This window comes from Mustelus asterias, chromosome 15 (genome assembly GCF_964213995.1).
Source record: "Mustelus asterias chromosome 15, sMusAst1.hap1.1, whole genome shotgun sequence".
Classification (NCBI taxonomy): domain Eukaryota; kingdom Metazoa; phylum Chordata; class Chondrichthyes; order Carcharhiniformes; family Triakidae; genus Mustelus; species Mustelus asterias.
The window spans coordinates 41,746,359-41,771,362 of NC_135815.1; the positions used below are offsets into that span (position 1 = coordinate 41,746,359).

General features: G+C 48.3%; 2 protein-coding genes across 8 annotated transcripts in view; one reads left to right on the forward strand and one right to left on the reverse strand.

Annotated features, from left to right (window-relative positions):
* Nucleotides 1-319, reverse strand: part of LOC144504478 (deoxyribonuclease TATDN3-like) — a 92,839-nt gene extending 92,520 nt beyond the window's left edge. For 4 of the 7 annotated variants that reach the window (XM_078229817.1, XM_078229816.1, XM_078229815.1 and 1 more), the window contains exon 1: nucleotides 1-173. In XM_078229817.1, coding sequence (XP_078085943.1) covers nucleotides 1-54 — 54 coding nt within the window. In that variant the 5' untranslated portion in view covers nucleotides 55-173. The other 3 variants (XM_078229819.1, XM_078229818.1, XM_078229812.1) reach the window with 2 other exon arrangements.
* On the forward strand, nucleotides 251-23,139 carry nsl1 (NSL1 component of MIS12 kinetochore complex). The gene is made up of 6 exons (XM_078229820.1): nucleotides 251-517; nucleotides 6,877-6,961; nucleotides 12,418-12,548; nucleotides 13,923-13,980; nucleotides 17,486-17,556; nucleotides 20,946-23,139. Exons 1-6 carry the CDS (start codon nucleotides 386-388, stop codon nucleotides 21,219-21,221), a joined length of 753 nt encoding a protein of 250 aa, XP_078085946.1. The 5' UTR covers nucleotides 251-385; the 3' UTR covers nucleotides 21,222-23,139.
* Nucleotides 23,140-25,004: the final 1,865 nt, after the last annotated feature.

Below are 25,004 nucleotides of genomic sequence, written 5' to 3' on the forward strand. Positions count from 1 at the left end.
TGTGAGAAATTCGGGTGCTGCGAGGTGACAGTGACAATCGATGAATCCATTCATGTTGCCCGGACCACAAAAACTGATGCACTTCCGACCGGGTAAACATCATTTTTAAAATTGTCCCTTAGTTTTAAAAAGGCGCGGCATCCTTCCGTTTTGCCCGTGTCTTATATTCTGTCGCGCTATTTAGATCTGTCCCGCTAACAAACCGCTGAGTTTACTTTCCACAAACAGGAGACCGAGCCTGTGCTGCATCGGTTCAATAAGGGATGTGATGCCAGGCCTCGCGGAACTGTTATTTCAGGCTTTGTTTCCTGGCGGACAGGGAGAAGCGGCAGGAGAGCGGGCGGGCAGCGCGGCGGTTTGAGGATTTGAACCGAGCGGCGCGAGAATGGAGGCGCGAGAGGGGCGCGTGCGCTGTTACTCAAAGCGCGCGGTGATGGCGGCGCTCGAGCGGCTTGTGGAGCCGCTGCAGAGACAGCTGGGAAAATTCCCGCAGGAGGGAGAATGGGAGGCCCGGCAGGTGAATGGGGCCGGGGAGCGAGGCTGGGAAAGGGGGGAGGGAGAGTCAGATAGGTGGGGTGGGGGTGCGGGGGAGGGAGAGTCAGATAGGTGGGGTGGGGGTGCGGGGGAGGGAGAGTCAGATAGGTGGGGTGGGGGGGCGGGGGAGGGAGAGTCAGATAGGTGGGGGGCGGGGGAGGGAGAGTCAGATAGGTGGGGGGGCGGGGGAGGGAGAGTCAGATAGGTGGGGGGGCGGGGGAGGGAGAGTCAGATAGGTGGGGGGGCGGGAGAGATGGATAGGTGGGGGGCGGTGGAGGGAGAGATGGATAGGTGGGGGGGGGGCGGGGGAGGGAGAGATGGATAGGTGGGGGGGGGGCGGGGGAGGGAGAGATGGATAGGTGGGGGGGGGGCGGGGGAGGGAGAGATGGATAGGTGGGGGGGGGGGGGGGGCGGGGGAGGGAGAGATGGATAGGTGGGGGGGGGCGGGGGAGGGAGAGATGGATAGGTGGGGGGGGGGGGCGGGGGGGGGAGAAATGGATAGGGGGGGCGGGGGAGGGAGAGATGGATAGGTGGGGGGCGGGGGAGGGAGAGATGGATAGGTGGGGGGCGGGGGAGGGAGAGATGGATAGGTGGGGGGGTGGGGGAGGGAGAGATGGATAGGTGGGGGGGTGGGGGAGGGAGAGATGGATAGGTGTGGGGGGGGTGGGGGAGGGAGAGATGGATAGGTGTGGGGGGGGGTGGGGGAGGGAGAGATGGATAGGTGTGGGGGGGGGGTGGGGGAGGGAGAGATGGATAGGTGGGGGGGCGGGGGAGGGAGAGATGGATAGGTGGGGGGGGCGGGGGAGGGAGAGATGGATAGGTGGGGGGGCGGGGGAGGGAGAGATGGATAGGTGGGGGGGGGCGGGGGAGGGAGGGAGAGTTAAAGGTGGGGGGGAGGGAGAGTTGGAAAGGTGGGGGGGAGGGAGAGTTGGAAAGGTGGGGGGGAGGGAGAGATGGATAGGTGGGGGGACGGGGGAGGGAGAGATGGATAGGTGGGGGGGCGGGGAGGGAGAGATGGATAGGTGGGGGGGCGGGGGAGGGAGAGATGGATAGGTGGGGGGGCGGGGGAAGGAGAAATGGATAGGGGGGGCGGGGGAGGGAGAGATGGATAGGTGGGGGGCGGGGGAGGGAGAGATGGATAGGGTGGGGGGTGGGGGAGGGAGAGATGGATAGGTGTGGGGGGGGTGGGGGGAGGGGAGAGATGGATAGGTGTGGGGGGGGGGTGGGGGAGGGGAGAGATGGATAGGTGTGGGGGGGGGGGTGGGGGAGGGGAGAGATGGATAGGTGGGGGGGCGGGGGAGGGAGAGATGGATAGGTGGGGGGGCGGGGGAGGGAGGGATGGATAGGTGGGGGGGCGGGGGAGGGAGAGATGGATAGGTGGGGGGGGCAGGGGAGGGAGGGAGAGTTGGAAAGGTGGGGGGGAGGGAGAGTTGGGAAAGGTGGGGGGGGAGGGAGAGATGGATAGGTGGGGGGACGGGGGAGGGAGAGATGGATAGGGTGGGGGGGCGGGGAGGGAGAGATGGATAGGTGGGGGGGCGGGGGAGGGAGAGATGGATAGGTGGGGGGGCGGGGGAAGGAGAAATGGATAGGTGGGGGGGCGGGGGAGGGAGAGATGGATAGGTGGGGGGGTGGGGGAAGGAGAAATTGATAGGTGGGGGGGCGGGGGAGGGAGAGTTGGATAGGTGGGGGGGCGGTGGAGAGAGAGTTGGAAAGGTGGGGGGGATGGATAGGTGGGGGAGGGGGAGATGGATAGGTGAGGGGGCGGGGGAGGGAGAGATGGATGGGTGGGGGGCGGGGGAGGGAGAGTTGGAAAGGTGGGGGGGAGGGAGAGATGGATAGGTGGGGGGGCGGGGGGGAGGGAGAGATGGATAGGTGGGGGGGCGGGGGAGGGAGAGATGGATAGGTGGGGGGGCGGGGGGAGGGAGAGATGGATAGGTGGGGGGGCGGGGGAGGGAGAGATGGATAGGTGGGGGGGCGGGGGAGAGAGATATCGGGGAGGGGAGGGAGAGAGAGAGGGTGGGGAGGAGAAAGAGATTGGGGGGGAGGGGAGAGAGAGATCGGGAGGGGAGAGAGATCGGGGGGGGGAAGAGAGAGATCGGGGGGGGGAGAGAGAGATCGGGGGGGGAGAGAGAGATCGGGGGGGGAGAGAGAGATCGGGGGGGGGAGAGAGATCGGGGGGGGGGAGAGAGATCGGGGGGGGGGAGAGAGATCGGGGGGGAGAGAGAGATGGAGGGGAGGGGAGGGGAGAGAGAGAGATCGGGGGGAGGGGGGGGAAAGAGAGAGAGATCGGGGGGAGGGGGGGGAGAGAGAGAGATCGGGGGGAGGGGAGGGAGAGAGAGAGATCGGGGGGAGAGGGGGGAGAGAGAGAGATCGGGGGGAGGGGAGGGAGAGAGAGAGATCGGGGGGAGGGGAGGGAGAGAGAGAGATCGGGGGAGGGGAGGGAGAGAGAGAGATCGGGGGGAGGGGAGGGAGAGAGAGAGATCGGGGGGAGGGGGAGGGAGAGAGAGAGATCGGGGGGAGGGAGAGAGAGAGATCGGGGGAGGGGAGGGAGAGAGAGAGATCGGGGGGAGGGGAGGGAGAGAGAGAGATCGGGGGGGAGGGGAGGGGAGAGAGAGAGATCGGGGGGAGGGGAGGGAGAGAGAGAGATCGGGGGGAGGGGAGGGAGAGAGAGAGATCGGGGGGAGGGGAGGGAGAGAGAGAGATCGGGGGGGAGGGGAGGGAGAGAGAGAGATCGGGGGGAGGGGAGGGAGAGAGAGAGATCGGGGGGAGGGGAGGGGAGGGAGAGAGAGAGATCGGGGGGAGGGGGGGTGAGAGAGAGAGATCGGGGGGAGGGGGGGGAGAGAGAGAGATCGGGGGGAGGGGGGGGAGAGAGAGGGAGGGGGGGGAGAGAGAGAGAGATCGGGGGGAGGGGGGGAGGGAGAGAGAGAGATCGGGGGGAGGGGAGGGAGAGAGAGAGATCGGGGGGAGGGGAGGGAGAGAGAGAGATCGGGGGGAGGGGAGGGAGAGAGAGAGATCGGGGGGAGGGGAGAGAGAGAGATCGGGGGGGAGGGGAGGGAGAGAGAGAGATCGGGGGGAGGGGAGGGAGAGAGAGAGATCGGGGGGAGGGGAGGGAGAGAGAGAGATCGGGGGGAGGGAGAGAGAGAGATCGGGGGGAGGGAGAGAGAGAGATCGGGGGGAGGGGAGGGAGAGAGAGAGATCGGGGGGAGGGGAGGGAGAGAGAGAGATCGGGGGGAGGGGAGGGAGAGAGAGATCAGGGGGAGGGGAGGGAGAGAGAGAGATCGGGGGGAGGGGAGGGAGAGAGAGAGATCGGGGGGAGGGAGAGAGAGAGATCGGGGGGAGGGAGGGAGAGAGAGAGATCGGGGGGAGGGGGAGGGAGAGAGAGAGATCGGGGGGAGGGGAGGGAGAGAGAGAGATCGGGGGGAGGGGAGGGAGAGAGAGAGATCGGGGGGAGGGGAGGGAGAGAGAGAGATCGGGGGGAGGGGAGGGAGAGAGAGAGATCGGGGGGAGGGGAGGGAGAGAGAGAGATCGGGGGGAGGGGAGGGAGAGAGAGATCGGGGGAGGGGAGGGAGAGAAAGAGATCGGGGGGAGGGGAGGGAGAGAGAGAGATCGGGGGGAGGGGGAGGGAGAGAGAGAGATCGGGGGGAGGGGAGGGAGAGAGAGAGATCGGGGGGAGGGGAGGGAGAGAGAGAGATCGCGGGGAGGGAAGGGAGAGAGAGAGATCGGGGGGAGGGAGAGAGAGAGATCGGGGGGAGGGAGAGAGAGAGATCGGGGGGAGGGAGAGAGAGATCGGGGGGAGGGAGAGAGAGATCGGGGGGAGGGAGAGAGAGATCGGGGGGAGGGGAGGGAGAGAGAGAGATCGGGGGAGGGGGAGGGAGAGAGAGAGAGATCGGGGGAGGGGAGGGAGAGAGAGAGAGTTCGGGGGAGGGGAGGGAGAGAGAGATCGGGGGAGGGAGAGAGAGAGAGATCGGGGGGAGGGGAGAGAGAGAGAGAGATCGAGGGGAGGGAGAGAGAGAGATCGGGGGGAGGGGAGAGAGAGAGATCGGGGGGAGGGGAGAGAGAGAGATCGGGGGGAGGGGAGAGAGAGAGATCGGGGGGAGGGGAGGGAGTGAGAGAGAGAGAGATCGGGGGAGGGGAGGGAGAGAGAGAGAGAGATCGGGGGGAGGGGAGGGAGAGAGAGAGAGAGATCGGGGGGAGGGAGGGAGAGAGAGAGAGATCGGGGGGAGGGGAGGGAGAGAGAGAGATCGGGGGGGAGGGGAGGGAGAGAGAGATCGGGGGGAGGGGAGGTAGAGAGAGATCGGGGGAGGGGAGGGAGAGAGAGAGATCGGGGGAGGGGAGGGAGAGAGAGAGATCGGGGGGAGGGGAGGGGAGAGAGAGAGATCGGGGGGAGGGGAGGGAGAGAGAGAGATCGGGGGGAGGTAGAGAGAGATCGGGGGAGGGGAGGGAGAGAGAGAGATCGGGGGGAGGGGAGGGAGAGAGAGAGATCGGGGGGAGGGGAGGGAGAGAGAGAGATCGGGGGGAGGGAGGGAGAGAGAGAGATCGGGGGGAGGGGAGGGAGAGAGAGAGATCGGGGGGGGGGAGGGGAGGGAGAGAGAGAGATCGGGGGAGGGGAGGGAGAGAGAGAGATCGGGGGGAGGGGAGGGAGAGAGAGAGATCGGGGGGAGGGGAGGGAGAGAGAGAGATCGGGGGGAGGGGAGGGAGAGAGAGAGATCGGGGGGAGGGGAGGGAGAGAGAGAGATCGGGGGGAGGGGAGGGAGAGAGAGAGATCGGGGGGAGGGGAGGGAGAGAGAGAGATCGGGGGGAGGGGGAGGGGAGGGAGAGAGAGAGATCGGGGGGAGGGGAGGGAGAGAGAGAGATCGGGGGGAGGGGGAGGGAGGGAGAGAGAGAGATCGGGGGGAGGGGAGGGAGGGAGAGAGAGAGATCGGGGGGAGGGAGAGAGAGAGATCGGGGGGAGGGGAGGGAGAGAGAGAGATCGGGGGGGAGGGAGAGAGAGATCAGGGGGAGGGGAGAGAGAGAGAGAGATCAGGGGGAGGGGAGGGAGAGAGAGAGAGAGAGAGAGATCGGGGGGAGGGGAGGGAGAGAGAGAGATCGGGGGGAGGGGAGGGAGAGAGAGAGAGAGATTGGGGGGAGGGGAGGGAGAGAGAGAGATGGGGGGAGGGGAGGGAGAGAGAGAGATTGGGGGGAGGGGAGGGAGAGAGAGAGATTGGGGGGAGGGGAGGGAGAGAGAGAGATTGGGGGAGGGGAGGGAGAGAGAGAGATTGGGGGGAGGGGAGGGAGAGAGAGAGATCGGGGGGAGGGAGAGAGAGAGATCGGGGGGAGGGAGAGAGAGAGATCAGGGGGAGGGGAGGGAGAGAGAGAGATCAGGGGGAGGGGAGGGAGAGAGAGAGAGAGATCGGGGGGAGGGGAGGGAGAGAGAGAGATCGGGGGGAGGGGAGGGAGAGAGAGAGATCGGGGGGAGGGGAGGGAGAGAGAGATCGGGGGGAGGGGAGGGAGAGAGAGAGATCGGGGGGAGGGGAGGGAGAGAGAGAGATCGGGGGGAGGGGAGGGAGAGAGAGAGATCGGGGGGAGGGGAGGGAGAGAGAGAGATCGGGGGGAGGGGAGGGAGAGAGAGAGATCGGGGGGAGGGGAGGGAGAGAGAGAGATCGGGGGGAGGGGAGGGAGAGAGAGAGATCGGGGGAGGGGAGGGAGAGAGAGAGATCGGGGGGAGGGGAGGGAGAGAGAGAGATCGGGGGGAGGGGAGGGAGAGAGAGAGATCGGAGGGGAGGGAGAGAGAGAGATCGGGGGGAGGGAGAGAGAGAGATCGGGGGGAGGGGAGGGAGAGAGAGATCGGGGGAGGGGAGGGAGAGAGAGATCGGGGGAGGGGAGGGAGAGAGATCGGGGGAGGGAGAGAGAGATCGGGGGGAGGGGAGGGAGAGAGAGATCGGGGGGAGGGGGTGGGAGAAAGAGAGATCGGGGGGAGGGGAGGGAAGGGAGAGAGAGAGAGATCGGGGGGAGGGCGAGAGAGAGATCGGGGGGGGGAGCGAGAGGGATCGATCGGGGGGAGGGGAGGGGGAGAGAGTGAGATCGGGGGGGAGGGAGAGAGTGAGATCAGAGGGGAGGGAGAGAGAGATATTGGGGGGGGAGGGGGGCAGGGGAGAGAGAGATCGGGGGCGTGGGCAGGGAGAGCGAGAAAGATTTTGGGGGAGAGGAAAGGGAATGATTTTGGAGGGGAAGAGAGAGTTTGGGGGTGGAGGGGAAGAGAGAGATTGGGAATGGTCGGGTGTTTGAGGTGGTGGTGGGTAGAGAGACTGGAAGGGGTGAGGGGAGGAGAGATTGTGCTTGAATATGCAATAATTCTTTTTGCAGATATTTGAAACTGCTGTTCAAGAGAATATCCTTGTCAATGGGCTCTTATGGCAAGAAGTCTCTGAGGAAGAGGAGCTGAGATATGGTATGGAACAAAAATAAATTTGGTCCAATTTTCTTTGCAATCTCGATAGATAGTAATCAAAATATTTAGTGCAAATTGAAATACTAATGCAGATGTTCTACTTTAAAAGAAACCAAAACATTAGTATGTAACCTGATCATGAAAAAGTTTGTTTATCAGCCATAAGTAGGCTTACATTAACACCACAATCAAGTTACTGTGAAAATCCCCTCGTCACTATACTCCAGCGCCTGTTTGGGTACACTCAGGGAGAATTTAGCATGGCCAATGCATCTAACCAGCACATCTTTCGGACTGTGGGAGGAAACCAGGGCATCCGAAAGAAACCCACGCAGATTTGGGGAGAACATGCAGACTCCGCACAGACAGTTTCCCTCAATCATTCCAAAATTCCTTTTAGTTGCCAAATATCGAGATCAGAATAGCAAGGTTGAACAGAGAATCTTTAATTAATATATCACCTGTCTTTATTTTGATATGCGGAAAGGTATACATCTAGTCCGAGGCCCAGTCTATAAATGAGCAGACATGATTCACATCATAAGGTCAAAAGTGGGGATTTTTGCTCACATGTTCAGCACCATTCACGATGACTTTTATACTGGCGCATTCCGTGTCCAAATCCAGCAAGACGTGGACAATATCCAGGCTTGGCTGACAAGTGGCAAGTAACATTCGCATCACACAAAAGATTACCATCACTGAATTCCCCATTATCAACATCCTGGGTGGTGGCATAGTTGGGGCGGCACAGTGGTTAGCACTGCTGCCTCACAATGCCAGCGACCCAGGTTTGATTCCCAGCTTGGGTCACTGTGTGGAGTCTGCACATTCTCCTAGTGTCTGCGTGTTTCCTCTTGTTTCTTCCCACAGTCCGAAAGACGTGCTGATTAAGTGTATTGGTCATGCTAAATTTTTCCCCACTGTTTTTGAACAGGTGCCAGAGTGTGGTGACTAGGGGGTTTTCGCAGTAACCTCATTGCAATTGGTAATGTAAGCCTACTTGTGACATTAGTAAATAAACTTTAAAAACATTATTGGCCAGAAACTGAACTGACTCCCATATAAATACTATGGCTACAAGGGCAGGTCTAAGGCTAGGAATCGTGCAGTGTGTAACTCGCCTCCTGACTCTTCAAAGCCTATAAAGAATTCACTCACCTGGATGAGTGCAGTTCCAACAACACTCAAGAAGCTTGATCCCATCGAGGACAATGCTTGATTGGCACTTTATCCACATTCACTCCCTCCACCACCGACACACAGTAGTAGCAGTGTGTACCATCTACAGGATGCACTGCAGGAACTCACCAAGGCTCCTTGATGGCACCTTCCAAACCAAGACCATTACCATCTAAAAGGACAAGGGCGACAGGTCCATGGGGACATCACCATCTAGAAGTTATCCATCCTGAGGTGGAAATATATTGCCATTCCTTCAATCATTGGATCAAAATCCTTTTGATTTATTATTGCCACATATATTAGTATATAGTGAAAAGTATTGTTTCTTGCGTGCTATACAGACAAAGCCTACCATCCATAGAGAAGGAAAGAAGAAGGTGCAGAATGTAGTGTTACAGTCATAGCTAGGGTGTACAGAAAGATCAACTTAATGCAAGGTGGGTCTCTTCAAAAGTCTGATGGCAGCAGGAAAGAGGCTGTTTTTGAGTTGGTTGATATGTGATCTCCGACTTTTGTATATTTTTCTCAACGGAAGAATGTGGAAGAGGGTATGTCCGGGGTGCGTAGGGTTATTGATTATCTGGCTGTTTTATCGAGGAGCTCAGTCCCTAATAGCACTGAGGATGTACCAGTGGACTGCAACAATTCAACAAGTTTGCTCACCGTCACCTTCTCGAGGGCAATTAGGGATGGGCAACGAATGCTGGCCTGGAACCATTTTTTTGGGCGAGTTCAGATTTGCTATTTGCACACTCAGTGCATGAAAAAAACAGCAGAAACAGGCTCTCACCTGTAGATGGAGGGGGCGGGGCTTAAATCACCCAAACTCTGGCTGAGAGCGGTGGAGGGTGCCATTGCACATGTGCAGCAGAGACCTGTCACGCATCCGCAGTTCTCAGACAGCCTCCACCCAGCTACCACAGGGACCCACAGCCTATTGCGACCACCCACCCCCCCCCCCCCCCCCCCCCCCCCCCCCAAACCTTAGCCCAGCCCTGATTATCTCCCTCTCCCCATAACAATCCCTAATGCAGAGTACGCAGCGACCCCCGACTCCCTTGACACTACCTGATGTGTGGTGCCTAGTTGGCACTGCCCAAGGGGCACCTCCCGACCTCCCCAGGGGCCTCAATGGCCTCTGGTTCTACCAGCAAAGCCATCTTAACTGGTCCCCCCGTTGCTGGGAACCAGCTATGATCCTTGCCGGAGAGAATCTCTCCCAACAAGGCCACAGAGTCCAGTGAGCCTGGATGATATGGTCCCGGATTCATTCAATCTGTGCAAAATCAGATTTTAATATATTTAAATAAATTATTCAGCTTTGTGCCGGAAATGGGCGTGAGGCTGATCGCGCTGGATACCCTGGATAAGGCAAGAAATCGGGTGCGAAGCTGATTTCTCGTCTCTCGCATGATCTTACCGGCTTGCCCCGCCCATCATCGACATGGCACAACGGTAAGATCACCCCCTCTAGGTCACACATTGGACTCCTAAGTTACCTGAGAACTAATTTTTAGTATGGAAGCAAATAATCCTTGACTCCAAAAGACTACCCAAGAGAAGACATGTATTTGAACTGCACCTCCAAATGAAAGCCACAAGGAGATGTGGCACTCAAAGGTTGCTACTAACGACTCAATTGACTGTCAGCTGGTTGCTTACTAAAACGCGTATGCAGTGCTCACGGTGGTTTAAAAAGCTCTTTGCATGTCAGTAGATGGTAGGCTCTCAAATAGACTCTGTGGCAGCTAATCTGGTTTCTTGTAGAGTGGCAATGTTGACACCTGGCTTGTGTAACTCCTGATCAATCAATACACTTGCTGTGGAGTGTGTGTTATCAATCGACACAAAATTGGCAGGACTTGCAGATAGTGAGGAGCATTGTCAGAGGCTACAGAAGGATATAGATAGGCTGGAAATTTGGGCAAAGAAATGGCAGATGGAGTTCAATCCTGATAAATGCGAAGTGATGCATTTTGGTAGAACTAATGTAGGGAGGAGCTATACGATAAATGGCAGAACCATAAAGGGTGTAGATACGCAGAGGGACCTGGGTGTGCAAGTCCACAGATCCTTGAAGGTGACGTCACAGGTGGAGAAGGTGGTGAAGAAGGCATATGGCATGCTTGCCTTTATAGGACGGGGCATAGAGTATAAAAGTTGGGGTCTGATGTTGCAGATGTATAGAACGTTGGTTCGGCCGCATTTGGAATACTGCGTCCAGTTCTGGTCGCCACACTACCAGAAGGACATGGAGGCTTTGGAGAGAATACAGAGGAGGTTTACCAGGATGTTGCCTGGTATGGAGGGGCTTGGTTATGAGGAGAAATTGGGTAAACTGGGGTTGTTCTCCCTGGAAAGACGGAGGATGAGGGGAGACTTAATAGAGGTGTATAAAAGTATGAAAGGCATAGATAGGGTGAATGGTGGGAAGCTTCCCCAGGTCGGTGGTGACGTTCACGAGGGGTCATAGGTTCAAGGTGAAGGTGGGAGGTTTAACACACATATCAGAAGGACATATTTTACACAGAGGGTGGTGGGGGCCTGGAATGCGCTGCCAGGCAAGGTGGCGGAGGCGGACACACTGGGAACGTTTAAGACTTATCTAGATAACCACATGAACGGAGTGGGAATGGAGGGATACAAAAGAATGATCTAGTTTGGACCAGGGAGTGGCGCAGGCCTGGCGGGCCGAAGGGCCTGTTCCTGTGCTGTTTTGTTCTTTGTTAATCCAGGGCACATAGTTGCCACATTTCCGCTTTGAAGCTGAAAGGTTATCTTTGTTTTCTGCATAGCCTGGGCATGGTTTGTTAGGAGCTGAGGACTTGCCTAACAACCTCTTGACCTCGTAGGCTGGGCTCCATAGGAAAGATGAAAGCCTGTACATCTGAAGCCTAGTCAATTGAAGGAGTTGCCAGAAGGTACTTACTTGAGAGAAGCACTGTCTTCCTAATGGGACTCCGCTCCACGTGTTGTCAGGTTTACTGCCTTGGCCATTATCTCTTGGTAATGTTTCAACAATAAGTACTGAAGAAAATTGTCATGTTAGATGTTGTTAAACGTGCAGAATGGACAAGTAAATGACAAATGACCCAGCAAATTTGAGATGATGCAGTTTGATGGGGCAAATAAAGAGGTCACTTATTCATTGAAAAATATCATCTAAATTGAGGAGCAACGGAATCTAAGGCTACACATTCACAAATAATTAAAAGTAATGCAAGTTAAAGCAAGAAAAAGAATTAAAACAGCATTGGAGTTCATTTCTGGAGGAATATAACTAAAAATGTGAGTTCTGTTTAAACTTGTACAGAACCTTGGTTAGACCATACCGGTCACCATATTACAACATGGATTTAGTGGCACTGAAATGGCTAAAAGGGTTATAAGGATATCCGAGCTGAGAGATCATTACCAGAGAAAACTGAACAGGCTGGGACTCTTTTCTCGAGAAAATGAAAGGCTGAAGGATGACCTTATAGAAGTCTTTAAAATTATGAAGGGGTTTGATAGAGTAGAGGTTAGAAGATATTTTGACTTCTGGGAAAGTCCAAAATCAGAAGCCATAAATATGATGGCCACTAATAAATCCAATAAAGAATTCAGAAGGAATTTCTTTACCTAGAGAGTGGTTGGTGGTTGTGGTAAGACAAAGTTTGACACCCACGTGAGGTGGAAAGTAATAAGATATGCAGATTGAGTGTGAGGAGGCTCACATGGGGCAGAAACATCAGAGACCACTTGGGCCGAATGGTCAGTTTCTGTGCAGCAAATCTAATGTGACTGGTCTATCTACAAAGTTTACAATCACCTATGTTGTGAATGTGTATTTACACATTTGGACAGTGAAGTAACTACAAGATGAATATTAATGTCTTAACAGCAGAAATTAATAATTGAGCATAATTTGAGATTTGTGGTTGCAATTAAATATATTTAGATTATTTTTGAATTTTATAAATCAAAATGTTCAGTTGAGTACCACCATAATATCCTTGGTTAATTATTTTCTTCCCGACCCCTCTAACTAAACTGAATCCGTTAATCACTCTTGATTCAATCATGCTTCTGGAAGATCAAGAGGCCGATACTAACCTCTCTCATTTTAAAACCTCCATATGTTATCACATTATTCAAATTGTTTGCTGGGAAAAACCATATGATTTTTTTTTGTATTTGTTAAAACCTGATTTCAACTAATTATGTATCAATATTTGTCAAATGAATATTATACCTTTATTAAATATCCTGTATAACTATTTTATTTCCAGGTAATGACATAAAGAGTTTAGATGATGATTTGGATGAATGTATCAAAGAGACAGCCTCAAAACGTAAGCAGTTTCCAAGGAAGATTGTTGGACATCTTGTTAGGACCATGAAAACAGAGAGAGAATCACTAGTATGTTTACATTTTTTGGGGTATATTTTATTGTGTTGGAATTCACTTTTGCATTCATTTGCTAAGTGTTTTGACCACTATGCTTTATATATGACAGCATTTAACTTCTATATTTGGTAAATAAATTAAATCACATATTGTTGTTGAAGCAAACGATGGGCAAATTACTTTAATTGTCAAATCGCTTCTATAGTTAAACATGGATGTACTTATCAAAAAGATGCAGTTATCCAAACTCAAGCGATTTTGTCAAGTCAGTAACAAACTGCAGTATTTGCAGTGCCCTATTTTGGTAGTGAAAGCCATTATAAATTGATTTGAGAAAAAAACTGCTAAATAGTGGATGTTTGAATTTAAGAGAAAAAACATAGTTTAATATTGGGAGCATGGACACGACTAAACTTAGAACAGGACCTTTTTGCAAAGGGCTCTTGGTACAAGCATTTATCTCCAATTCTAAAATATATTGGGCTCAAGTAGCTATCTTCTGTGGGTAAATCTCTTCAATCTCCAACATTAATTTCCTTCTTCTGAAGGAATGATATGCCACATTTCAAAAATTAAATTTTATGGGCCAGGAATTTGGTACAGCAATAATTTTCATCTTGTGCGCCATGAAAATCTCCTGTGCTCTTGATTATTCTAGCACTAACTTTTTCTGAGGTCTTGATGCAGAACCAGTCGACAAAAGTCCAGCAAGTTAATGCTGTTACAGTGATTTAAATGCCGTAAGATCTTCAACTGCACACCCTGTTGTGATGCAAGATATCGCTGACAGCAACTTCTGAGTTTCAAAGTACAACAGGATTTGCTGTCTGATTTGCCCTGTGGTAATTGTGAATGCTGATAGCCTCACTGTTATTACAACAAAATCTGGGCCTTTGTGATTAAGCACACTGCTTTTATGAGAGGAAAAACTGATGCTGTCTGTTTCCTGTTGTTGCATATAATACTGAAGGAAGAGTTACAAAAAATATTTCTTGTGTGGTGTGCTGTTGGTACATAGAATGCCTTATCCAGTACGGTGAATAAAACAGAATGTGCAATAGCTTTTAAAAGCAAATGGTTAAGTATTTGAAAAAATACTTAACTAGGTATGTAGAAGAGTTACGAGAAGAAGTTGCAAGAAGGAGGACAACCAAGTTAACAGTTCTTTCAGTGAACTAGCTAAAGCGCAAAGGGACAATGGTATCCCATGCTGTAAGACTCTGATTCCTGTTAGCTTGTATGAATGACCGAGAGGGCTGCAGTGTAGACCATTCAACTATTCAACCAGCAGTGAGTCAGTGGAGGGGTCATTTTGAAAATTAAAACACGGTAACTTTATATATGGTTTCATTGTTAATAATACAATACATATTTCATTGTATGCAGAAGCTTTGTCAGCCTGCAGTAGCCTCCAAAATGCAACCAGAGGTCCAACTTGAAGATGGTAAGCATGTGAGCAATTGTATTTTTTATCAGCCACCAAATGCCTTCCTTAGTTACTGTGCTGCCCACAACTCTAATCTAATAGATATATTTGAATATTGTTTTATTAGGGAAAATTAAAAATTGACTTTAGCTGTTTTTGTGGACCCTCTGGGATCATGTGTATAGTGGATTGCCAGCTTCTCGAGAGACTGCCTTTCTTCCTCTTACCTAACCACTAAATGATCATTCCTTTCTCCTTCATTTGGGAAGGGGCAAATTGCATGGCCTTTACTCAGCACCTCCTTGTGCAGTAAAAGCTAAAATCAGAAATTTCAAAAACTTGAAATTAATGTAGTGCCTTTAACAATGTCAAACATCTACAGATGTGTTATTGGACAAAATTTAACAACAATTACTTGGGGAAATAGACAGGTCAAAAAGCTTTGATAAACAGGTAGATTTTATGTAGGGTCTTAAAGCAGAGAGAAGTAGAGATGAGACATTTAGGGATGAAATTGCAGAACTTCAGGTCTAGAGCTGAAGGCATGGTCTGTAATGGTAGTTTTAAATAAAATCTGGAATGTGGAAGAGTGATCTTTGAGGTTTCTGAGCAGAGTGGGACAAGACCATGGAGGGGGGTGGGGAGAGGGGAGTGGATTTGAAAACAAAGATGATAAAATTCAAGGCATTGCAGGACTAGGCGTCAATGCAGTTCGATGAGCACAGGATGCTACTCTCCAGAAAGTGGAGATGCTGGCGTTGGACTGGGATAAACACAGTAAGGAGTCTAACCTGGTGTTGTTAGACTCCTTACTCTCCAGAAAACCAGGAAATGGAGGTGAAAACTGAAGTCATTCTTTACCTGCTTTTATAAGCATTTATTTAGAGATGCACATTACAAACAAGCATCTCCTAACCTAAAAACCACAGTTTTAGTCATCTTATTTTATACCTCATTTTAAAAAATGAGGCCCATTTATTGGCACACAAATTAATTTCCAGTAAATGTAAATTAATGTACAATTAGCACAGGATTGATTAGTCACCAGGAGTTAGGATGAGCTGGAATACTGGCAATGGCGTTTTTAATAAGTTCAAGTTTAGAAAGGGTAGAAGATGGGAGGCTGGCCAGAATAGCATCAAAATAGTTGAGGCTAAAGATAACAAACATGAAGGAGTATTTCAGCAGTGGATGAGCTGAGGTAGGGCCCCAAACAGGAAATCTGAGAGGAGGAAGTAGACAATCTTGGCTACAAAGAGGACATGAGATCAAAATCTTAATTTAGTAAAATATGATGCCAATATTCTGTTTGGGTCTCAGATGGTGACCAGGGAGAAGGATTTAGACAATGTGTAAAGTGCAGTTTGTGGTAGGTCTGAAGACAATGATTTGGTATTTCCATTCATTGAGCAAATCGGCATCAGTAATGAGGTTGAACAGAGTGGTTGTTTTTTTAATTATTTCATGGGATGTGGGCATTGCTAGCTAGGCCAGCATTTGTAGCCCATTTTTTGTCAGTGGGACAGGGCCTAACTTGGGATGTACAATTCCCTCAAATCAGTGCAAATATTGTATCACATGACACTAACACAAAAAACGTTATTGATCTCTGATCACACTCAAGAGGATAACCAGTGGGAATTATAAAAGAAGTTGTATTGGAATCAGTGCAATCCTTTGATTTCTTCATTGCTGTCATTTTAGTAGCATTGTCAGTACAACAGCTCAGGCTGGGGAGAAGGGGATAACCAGGGGGGAAAAGGGAGCTGCTAGTTGAGGATTCCAGTGAAATCATTTCAAAACTGGAAAGATGCTTTTCCCTGGTCTTCTCTCCCACGTTCAGCAATAGCGTTGTGGGATTTGTCCGTTCACCTGAACTTCAGTTATGATGCAAGGCAAATGAAATTTGCACACCCAGTGAAATGAGGACAGAATGAATCTGTCATCCTAATTTCTGTAACTGTATAAATTCAGATACTTGAAGAAAGAAATTCCATGTTTTAAAATGAATTTTAGAAAAGCAACTGCGTATGCAGACACATAACCATATAAAGTGAATCCAGGTTAGTAACTAGAGGAAAAGGAACCTTCATTAATAGGGCGATATTCTGAATTCCTTTTTTAATAATTCTGTATTTTACATGATTGAATATTTGCCTTTGAGAGTTTGTGTGCTTGGAAATGTTAAAAGAAAGTATTTAATGGTGGCATAATGGCTAACAATGCTGCCTCAAAGGGTTCAATTCCAACCTTGGGTGACTGTCTGTGTGGAGTTTGCACGTTCTTCCCATGACTGCGTGGGTTTCCTCTGGGTGCTTCAGTTTCCTCCCACATTCCAAAGATGTGCAGGTTAAGTTGATTGGCCATGGTAAATTGCCTCTTTGTGTCCCAAGATGTATAGGTTAGAAGGGATAAATACATGGGCTACAGGGATGGGGCCTGGGTTGGATGCTTTGTTGAAGAGTCGGTACAGACTTGATGGACCAAATGGCCTCCTTCTGCACTGTAGGGATTCTATGTTAACCATGAATGGTGATAGTCCTATCCAGGACATTGACTGTAGGGTATGATTCTATATGAGTATGACCTGAGTAATTTATGGGACAGCTCTGCTAATTTTGGCATGTTGACAGTGCTGGCTGTGCCTTTAGCATTTCCAAAATTGATGCCAGGCAGTCCATAGTTTTATTTCTTTTTGAATTTTCTATGGTGGTTTGGTACAACTGAGTTAGCATTTAAGAGTCAACCACGTTGATATGGGTCTGGAGTCAAAGTAGGCCAAACCAAGTAATGAACTATTTATTTTAAAATGCCACCAACCGCCCAGATGAGATTTGAACCAAAACCTAGTCTGGTACTCTGGAATACTTGTCCAGTGACATTACCACTACATCAAATCACCCAAATAGTGTGGTAGAGCTGGGTATCATCAGCATATCTGTGGAACTCACCATTTCTGGGTAATGTGGCCAAGGCGAAGTATATGAATGAGAAAAAGAGGGACTAGAGCAGATATTGGTGCTCTATTATACTGCTCTTTCCTGAAAATAGTGATAGCACAATATTTTTTCCTTAAATGACTACATTTAAGCTAACTTTGCTCATAGTACAAATAACACAGTATTATCTCTGATCTGTCAATTGTATAGCGAGCATTTATTACAGTTGACAAAAGGGGTTTGAGCACCTTAATTATCGTATTAGTAACTAACGTAATTCTAGCACAAAGATGTGTAAACTGAAGCAATTGTTGGATAATTAAATATAAGTGAGCTAGATAGATAATTATGGAGCTCTCTTTGATTATCTTTGGGAGTCAGGAACTACTTAGAAGATTAAATGGATCCATGAAGTACCCATATAGGGTAGATCATGTGCTTTCTGGAAAGATTTGAGCTAGAGATCCTGGTTCACTGAATAGTTTCCTTATGATTTTAGAAAATCCTGAACCACAGTGATTGTCAACATATATACTTACTGCATAAGTATTTTTAACTGATACATTTTGCAAATGCGTTTTTAGTAGCATCCAGGGAGACAGAATTGATGAGAATTGCATCAAACCTTTCTCAAGAAATGAGTAATGCTATGAAGGTAAGAATTCCAGAGCAATCTGTGTATTAATTCATCTTCTATTTATTGGAGATTCAATCAGCAGTTCAATTTAACAAATTTCAGGAGTTCCAACTTTTTTGAACTCTAAGATCTTAACTGGAACCTTTGAAAGGAACCATTTACTTGCATTTTGTTTCACACAACTTTGGACAAGTTGCCCTACCTCTGGCCTGGTGTGAGAGATCTTGAATTCCCCAAAGTGCTATTTTAATTCCTTCTCCAGTATAGTGTTCTTGGCTAATTGTAATACTGCACTATTAGAAGTGTATTAGGTTTCTAAAATTTCCTTCAAAATGAAATGGATAGTTGAGAATTAAAGTGGTTGCGTTTATATACTGCGTCCAGTGATATAACTATGTATTTAAGCATTCTTGTAGTGGATGTAGCAAAATAAATTTCCAAATTGTATGTTTTTGTATTGGTTGCCCGAGTCCAGAATTAAGAGCCAATTATTCCTTTGTTGCAGTACATAATTCAGCCGGTAGTTAGAAGTGTTCACTTTTTTAAATTCTCACACAATTTTACCCACCAGGTAGTAATTTCAAGAAATTAAGAATCTGACTGCCGTCATGTACAGCTCCACCCAGTGAATGAAGTTGTACTATAAAACAGTGGGACATAACCTCGAAGCTCTAGGGCATTGCCACGGAGGGGAGTACCCAAAAGTAGACTTGGGAGCGCCCCAACCCCCTGGACATTCCCAGATAAGGATTGTCTGGCTGTTGCCCGCAAAGTTCCAATTTCCGATGGGCAATTGCCCTCACTGGGAACCATCTGAAAATGTAATTTAAATCACAAACCTGGTTGTGATTGCAATGGTTACCAAAAAAATTAGAATTAAAACCACTTGTAGCACCAAAGCTCCTCTTTCTTTCCCTCTCCCTCTCCCCCCCCCCAAAACCCGGTACCCGTTTGTGAAAGTAATGGGTATATGACTTACTTACCTGCGGCTGAGCTGCCCTCGACTAAGCCCTAGAGGTGTGATGCAGTACACATATTTCGTCTGGCCTGAGTCGGAAGCACAATAAGAAGTTTCACAACACCAGGTTAAAGTCCAACAGGTTTATTTGATAGCACAAGCTTTCAGAGCACTGCCCCTTCATCAGGTGAGTGGGAGTTGTGTTCACAAACAGGGCATATATAGACACAAACTCAATTTACAAGATAATGGTTGGAATGCGAGTCTTTACAGGTAATCAAGTTTTAAAGGTACAGACAATGTGAGTGGAGAGAGGGTTAAGCACAGGTTAAAGAGGTGTGTATTGTCTCCAGCCAGGACAGTTAGTGAGATTTTGCAAACTCGGGCAAGTCGTGGGGGTTACAGATAGTGTGACATTAATCCAAGATCCTGGTTGAGGCCATCCTCGTGTGTGGAACTTGGCTATCAGTTTCTGCTCAGCGATTCTGCATTGTCGTGTGTCATGAAGGCTGCCTTGGAGAACGCTTACCTGAAGATCAGAGGCTGAATGCCCGTGACTGCTGAAGTGTTCCCCAACAGGAAGAGAACACTCCTGCCTGGTGATTGTCGAGTGGTGTTCATTCATCTGTTGTTGTAGCATCTGCATGGTCTCCCCAACGTATCATGCCTCGGGACCATCCTTTCCTGCAGCGTGTCAGGTAGACAACGTTGGCCGAGTCGCAAGAGTATGTACCGTGTACCTGGTGGATGATGATCTCGCGCATCTGTGTCGATGATCCGGCACGTCTTGCAGAGATTGCTGTGGCAGGGTTGTGTAATGTCATGGTCACTGTTCCCCTGAAGGCTGGGTAGTTTGCTGCAGACAATGGTCTGAGGTTGTGCGGTTGTTTGATGGCAAGAAATGGGGGTGTGGGAATGGTCTTGGCGAGATGTTCGTCTTCATCGATGACATGTTGAAGGCTCCGGAGAAGATGTAGCTTCTCCGCTCTGGGGAAGTACTGGATGACGAAGGGTACTCTGTCTGCCGTGTCCCGTGTTTGTCTTCTGAGGAAGCCGGTGCGGTTTTTTGCTGTGGCGCATCGGAAATGTCAATCAATGAGTCGAGCGCCATATCCTGTTCTTATGAGAGCATCTGTAGGTGTCTGTTGCGATCCTCCTCATCTGAGCAGATCCTGTGTATACGGAGGGCTTGTCCGTAGGGGATGGCTTCTTTAACGTGTTTAGGGTGGAAGCTGGAGAAGTGGAGCATCATGAGGTTATCCGTGGGCTTATGGTACAGTGAAGTGCTGAGATGACCATCCTTGATGGAGATGCATGTGTCCAAGAATGCAACTGATTCCAGAGAGTAGTCCATGGTGAGTCTGAAGGTAGGATGGAACTTGTTGATGCATCATATAGTTGTTTCAGTGATTGTTCGTCATGAGTCCAAAGGAAGAAAATGTCATTGATGTATCTAGTGTATAGCATCGGTTGAAGGTCCTGTGCGGTGAAGAGGTCGGTGAGTCGGAAGGTCAGATGAGATGGGATCACCTGGATTTCCAAGTAATTTCGAGCGGAACGGCAAACCAACTCAATTGCCACTTAATTGAAAGTCATGGCCCTCTATGTTGCATTATTAAAGTCTGTTACGGTGACAAGAATTGAGTGCTAAATTTGTACAGCTTCCTGGATGAACTCTTTTCTAAAGAGGTTTTTTCTAAACTGAAATGAACAGATTGAATAATACAAAAAGTAAAGTAGATACTAATGCTCACCCTCATTTGCGCAATGAGTAATTGAGCCATTCTGACCAATATTGTGCCAGGTCCAGTCCCTAATCTTTATTGAATAAGCTTCCTACTGTTGTTCTGTTTCTCCTGCTGAAAGTGAGCATGTGGAAATAGAACATTGTGGCCAAACATGTTTCTATGTGACGCAATGGCCTAATGGTTATAATATTGGACCAGCATTAAGATTGCGCAGTGCCAAGTTGGAAAATTGAATCCAATAAATCTAATTATTTGAGGGCCAGCACCACAAATTAACCATGAAAGCTACCTGATTGTTGTAAAAACTCAACTAGTTCACTGGTCTAATTTGGGGAAAGGAGCCTGCTGAACAGATAAATTTATACTTGACTTGTCCACAGCTTGAGAACAAAGAAAAGTGATTTTTTGTAAATGCTGTTGAATGTGACTCACACCTGAGCAATTGTGATGATTAAGTGCCTTCAGGAAGGAAGGATGATTGAGGTTGAGTGAGAATTTCAATTTAGAATTGGATCACGGTTAACTTTGGGAAAGTATAAAACAAGTGATTGCTATAGCCAGACGTTTGAAATTATATAGCTAATGGGTAATGTATCAATTGTCATTAAAGCATTTTATAGTGTACAATTTTTATGTCATTCTTTCAAGTGTATATAATTGTGATGTAAAAGTCCTAATAACTATGCCGTTTTGTTCCCAAGCATTTGCCAACGTTTATGGAGAAAGCCGAAGGATTTGTGCAAACTTTAAGTCTCATTCCCAACATGAAGCAATCCCAGACAAATAAGGCAATCTTCTCACCCCACACAGAAATGTGCTTCCCAAATAGCAGTCAACAAGCTCTTCCGAATACCGATGTCACTCCCATAGAGACTAATGACAAGGAATTGCTGAAGAATTGTAACTCTCAGAAAAGAAAAGCAGCTTCTTGCATTAATAATGCATATCCTAAGCGAAGACTGTACCTCAGCCAATAAACGTGAAAAATTTCAAAAGACAGACTTGTGCATTTCTGTTCTAGCCTGGTTCAATGAAAGTTAGACAGTTAGCACCTCAGTTTGCAAGTGGCTGGAGTATAATCAGCAGAGATATATGACCAAAGTTGTCTTATTCATGTTAACTAGGTTAAAGTGTGCAGTTCTGGAGAGAGCTCTGTAAATGGAAAATTAGGTACTTTAAGAATTGTCTAAATAAATGCAACTTAAAGCAAAATTCCACCTTATTTACATTTGCAAAAGATTGGATTAGATTTGAATTAAACATTAAAGTTTAGCTTGTTCTTTGTATTTCAAAATCTGACTCCATTCTATTTCATATTATGGAGATCCATTTCTATTTTAAAATTCCCTGCAGACAAGATTTTTTAATGTATAGAATCGCTTAGTTTTTGTTATTACTTTTTTTTTCTGCTTTATTAGTTTATTCACTTTTAACTGAACCTACCGATCTATTCTAGAGCAATGTATAATTGAATAATGCCAGTTACTTTATCAATTCAGTTAAAATAAGCTTGTATAAATGTCTGGAAAATCTAAGGAAGTTAAATTTGTTAATATAAATGGATAATATGAAATGTAATAGTGTTGAATGGTGACTTTCTAACTCTTGTATAAAATAAGTTTTATTTAATAGATAATGCGGTGCAAATTTTTGAAATGTTGTAAAGGTCAAAGATTGTACATATTCAATGTTTGTCTTTTTGTATGTTTCCCTTATAAATTTAAATATGCATAGAAACATACATGAACATAGAAGCAGGAGTGGGCCCTTCAGCCCTTCAAGCCTGTTTCCCCCCATTCATTATGATCATGGCAGATCATCAAATTCAATACCCTGATCCTGCCTTGCACACTCCCCAATATCCCTTGATCCATTTAGCTCCAAGAGCTATATCTGAAATATCTCAATGTTTTGGCATTGACTACTTTCTGTGGTAGAATTCTGGGTGAAGAAATTTCTCCTCACCTCAGTTCTAAAAGGGTCTGGATTCCCCTACCATGAGGAACATCCTTTCTGAATCTACCCTGTATAATCCTGTTAGAGTTTTATAGGTTTCTATGGGATCCCCTCTCAATCTTCTAAACTACAATGAATATAACCCTAACCTACTTTGTTTCTCGTATGACTCCTGCCATCCCAGGAATCAGCCTGGTAAACCTTCACTGCAGTCCCTCCATAGCAAGAACATCCTTCTTTAGCTAAGGATACCAAAACTGCAGAGTTTCAGATGTGGCTTCATCAACACTATACAATGGCAGTAAAACATCCCTACTCCTGTACTCAGATTTTCTCAGTATGAAGCCCAACATACCATTTGCCTACTTTGCTGCCTATTGTACCTGCGTACATACTTTTAGCAACTGATGCATGAAGATACCAAGGTCTCGCTGAGTATGCACCTCTCTCTGTACCGATTCAAATAATCTGCCTTCCTATTTTTGCTACTGAAGTGGATAACATCACATTTATCTGCATTATACTGTAACTGCCATGCATGTACCCACTCACTTGTCCAAATCACACTGCAGCACCTCTGCATCCCCCTCACAGCCCACCCTCCCAACCAACTTTGTATCAATTGAAGATTTGGTGAGAATATGTTTAGTTCCCTCATCCAAATCATTAATATATAATGTGAACAACTGGGGTCCTAGCATAGATTCTTATGGTACCCCATTAGTCTCTGCCTGCGAATTGGAAAAAGACCCATTTATTCCAAATCTTTGCTTCCTGTCTGTTAACCAGCTTTTTATCCATGTCAAGAGACTACATGCAATGCCATGCACTTTAACTTTACATAGTAATCTGCCATGTGAGATGAGACCTTGTTGAAAGCCTTCTAAAAGTCTATAAATAAACCACATCCACCAGTTCTCCCTGGTCAACTTCACCAGTTACACCGTCAAAGAAAATCAGTTGATTTGTCGAGCATGATTTCCCTTTCATAAATCCATGCTGACTTTGTCTCATTGTACCACTGTTTTCCAAATGCTGTGTTATGAAATCCTTGATAATGGACTCTAGCAACTTCCCTACGACTAACGTTAGGCTCACTGGTCCATAGTTCCCTGTTTGCTCTCTACCTCCCTTTTTGGATAGCGGGCTTACATGAGCTACCCTCCAATCTGTAGGAACCATTTCAGAGTCCAAAGAATTTTGGAAAATGACCACAAATGGATCTACTATTTCTAGCGCCACTTCCTCAATTACTCTGGGATGAAGATTATCAGGCCCTGGAGATTTATCTGCCTTCAATCCCATTAATTTTCCCAGAACCATTTCTCTACGAATATTGATTTCCTTCAGCTCCTCACTAAAACGTGTTTCTCAACTTCTAGTACAGATTTAGTTCCTCAGCCATTTCTTTGTTGAGCGTTATGAATTCCCTGTTAATCTTTTTCCATTTCCATACCAATATATATTGTAAAGCTATATTTTTTGTTAGAAGTTGGCAGATTTTTAATATCAGAGTGCACAATGTTTTATAACTAGAACATTGTAGTCTTTTTATTTGTTCATGGCATGTGAGCATCACTGGCAAGGTCAGTATTTATTGTTTATCCCCAATTGCCTTTGAAAAGGTGTTGGTGAGCCACATTCTTGAACCATTGCAGCCAATGTAGCATGGTTGTACCCACAATGCTATTAGGGAGGGGGTCCAGGGTTTTAGAAACTAGAAGCAGGAGTAGACCATTCGCCCCTTCAAGCCTGCTCCGCCATTCATCCTGATCATCGAATTCAATATCCTGATCCCCCTTCCTCTCATATCCCGTGATCCCTTTAGCCACAAGAGCTCATTTCTTTTTGAAATTAGACAATGTTTTGGCCTCAACTACAGCTGGTGGTAATGAATTCCACACATTCGCCACCCTCTGGTTTTGACCCATCAACAGTGAAGGAAAGGTGATACAGTTCCAAACCAGGGGGGTGTATGGCTTGGAGGGAAATTTGCAAGTGGTGGAATTCTCAGGGATGATTTTCCAATCTTGCCGTGCCTGGTGGAGATTATGTCGATCCTGGAAAATAGCGTGCAGGCCTAAAAATCAGTTTCAGCCTGGCACCAAACAGTTTGCAATTATTCTAGTCCCTTTCAAATGGCATGAACAAGATTGTGCCCAGAATGAGCTTGAGGATGATTAGCATCAGATTCACTGGATTTCAATCTCATTAGAGAGCTTGGCATGTGATCACATCCCCCCTTCCTGGAATGTTCCCACCTGCCTGGCAAGATGTCACACCGGAGCGAATCAGTACCAGTCCCTTGAAGTGTGGTTCAGGCACAACAGTTGTGAGGGCGAGTGCGGAGATGAGTACCACCAACTTCTAGGGTCAGCCGCTGCTGTGTTGTGGGGTGGGGGAGGGCACAGGCTGGGCCAGGAGTCCTCAGGTCAGGGGTCACCACTGGGTTGGGGCTCGTTGCAAGCACTCTCCCTGCGTGCTGAAAGACCTCCAAGATGTCATATGTGGTTGAATTAAAATCCTACCAATGTTGCATTAGTTATTCTGCCATTTGTGGTATCAGGGGTCTGTGTCAATGGGGCGGGGTTGGCCATCCGGAGAGAAAGCTGCACACCAGTGATCATGCAATTACATCGGGGGTGCAGAAGGCCTCGTGAAGGGGGGGTAAAGCTGTGTGGGAGGCCATTGGCCACCATGCAGGTGCATTGTGGCCTGTGGCCATTGAGGTGACGATGTAACCATGGCAGTTGGCTTGTCAGCTTCCGGACCCATGGGGCCACGGGGCGGTGGGAGGGACTTAG

Bases quoted from the DNA above. Each gene is read 5' to 3' on its own strand.
- nsl1 (XM_078229820.1), top strand. From the start codon at position 386: ATGGAGGCGCGAGAGGGGCGCGTGCGCTGTTACTCAAAGCGCGCGGTG. The intron at 518-6,876 runs GTGAATGGGGCC...TTCTTTTTGCAG, and splicing joins GAGAATGGGAGGCCCGGCAG to ATATTTGAAACTGCTGTTCA. The intron at 6,962-12,417 runs GTATGGAACAAA...TTTTATTTCCAG, and splicing joins GGAAGAGGAGCTGAGATATG to GTAATGACATAAAGAGTTTA.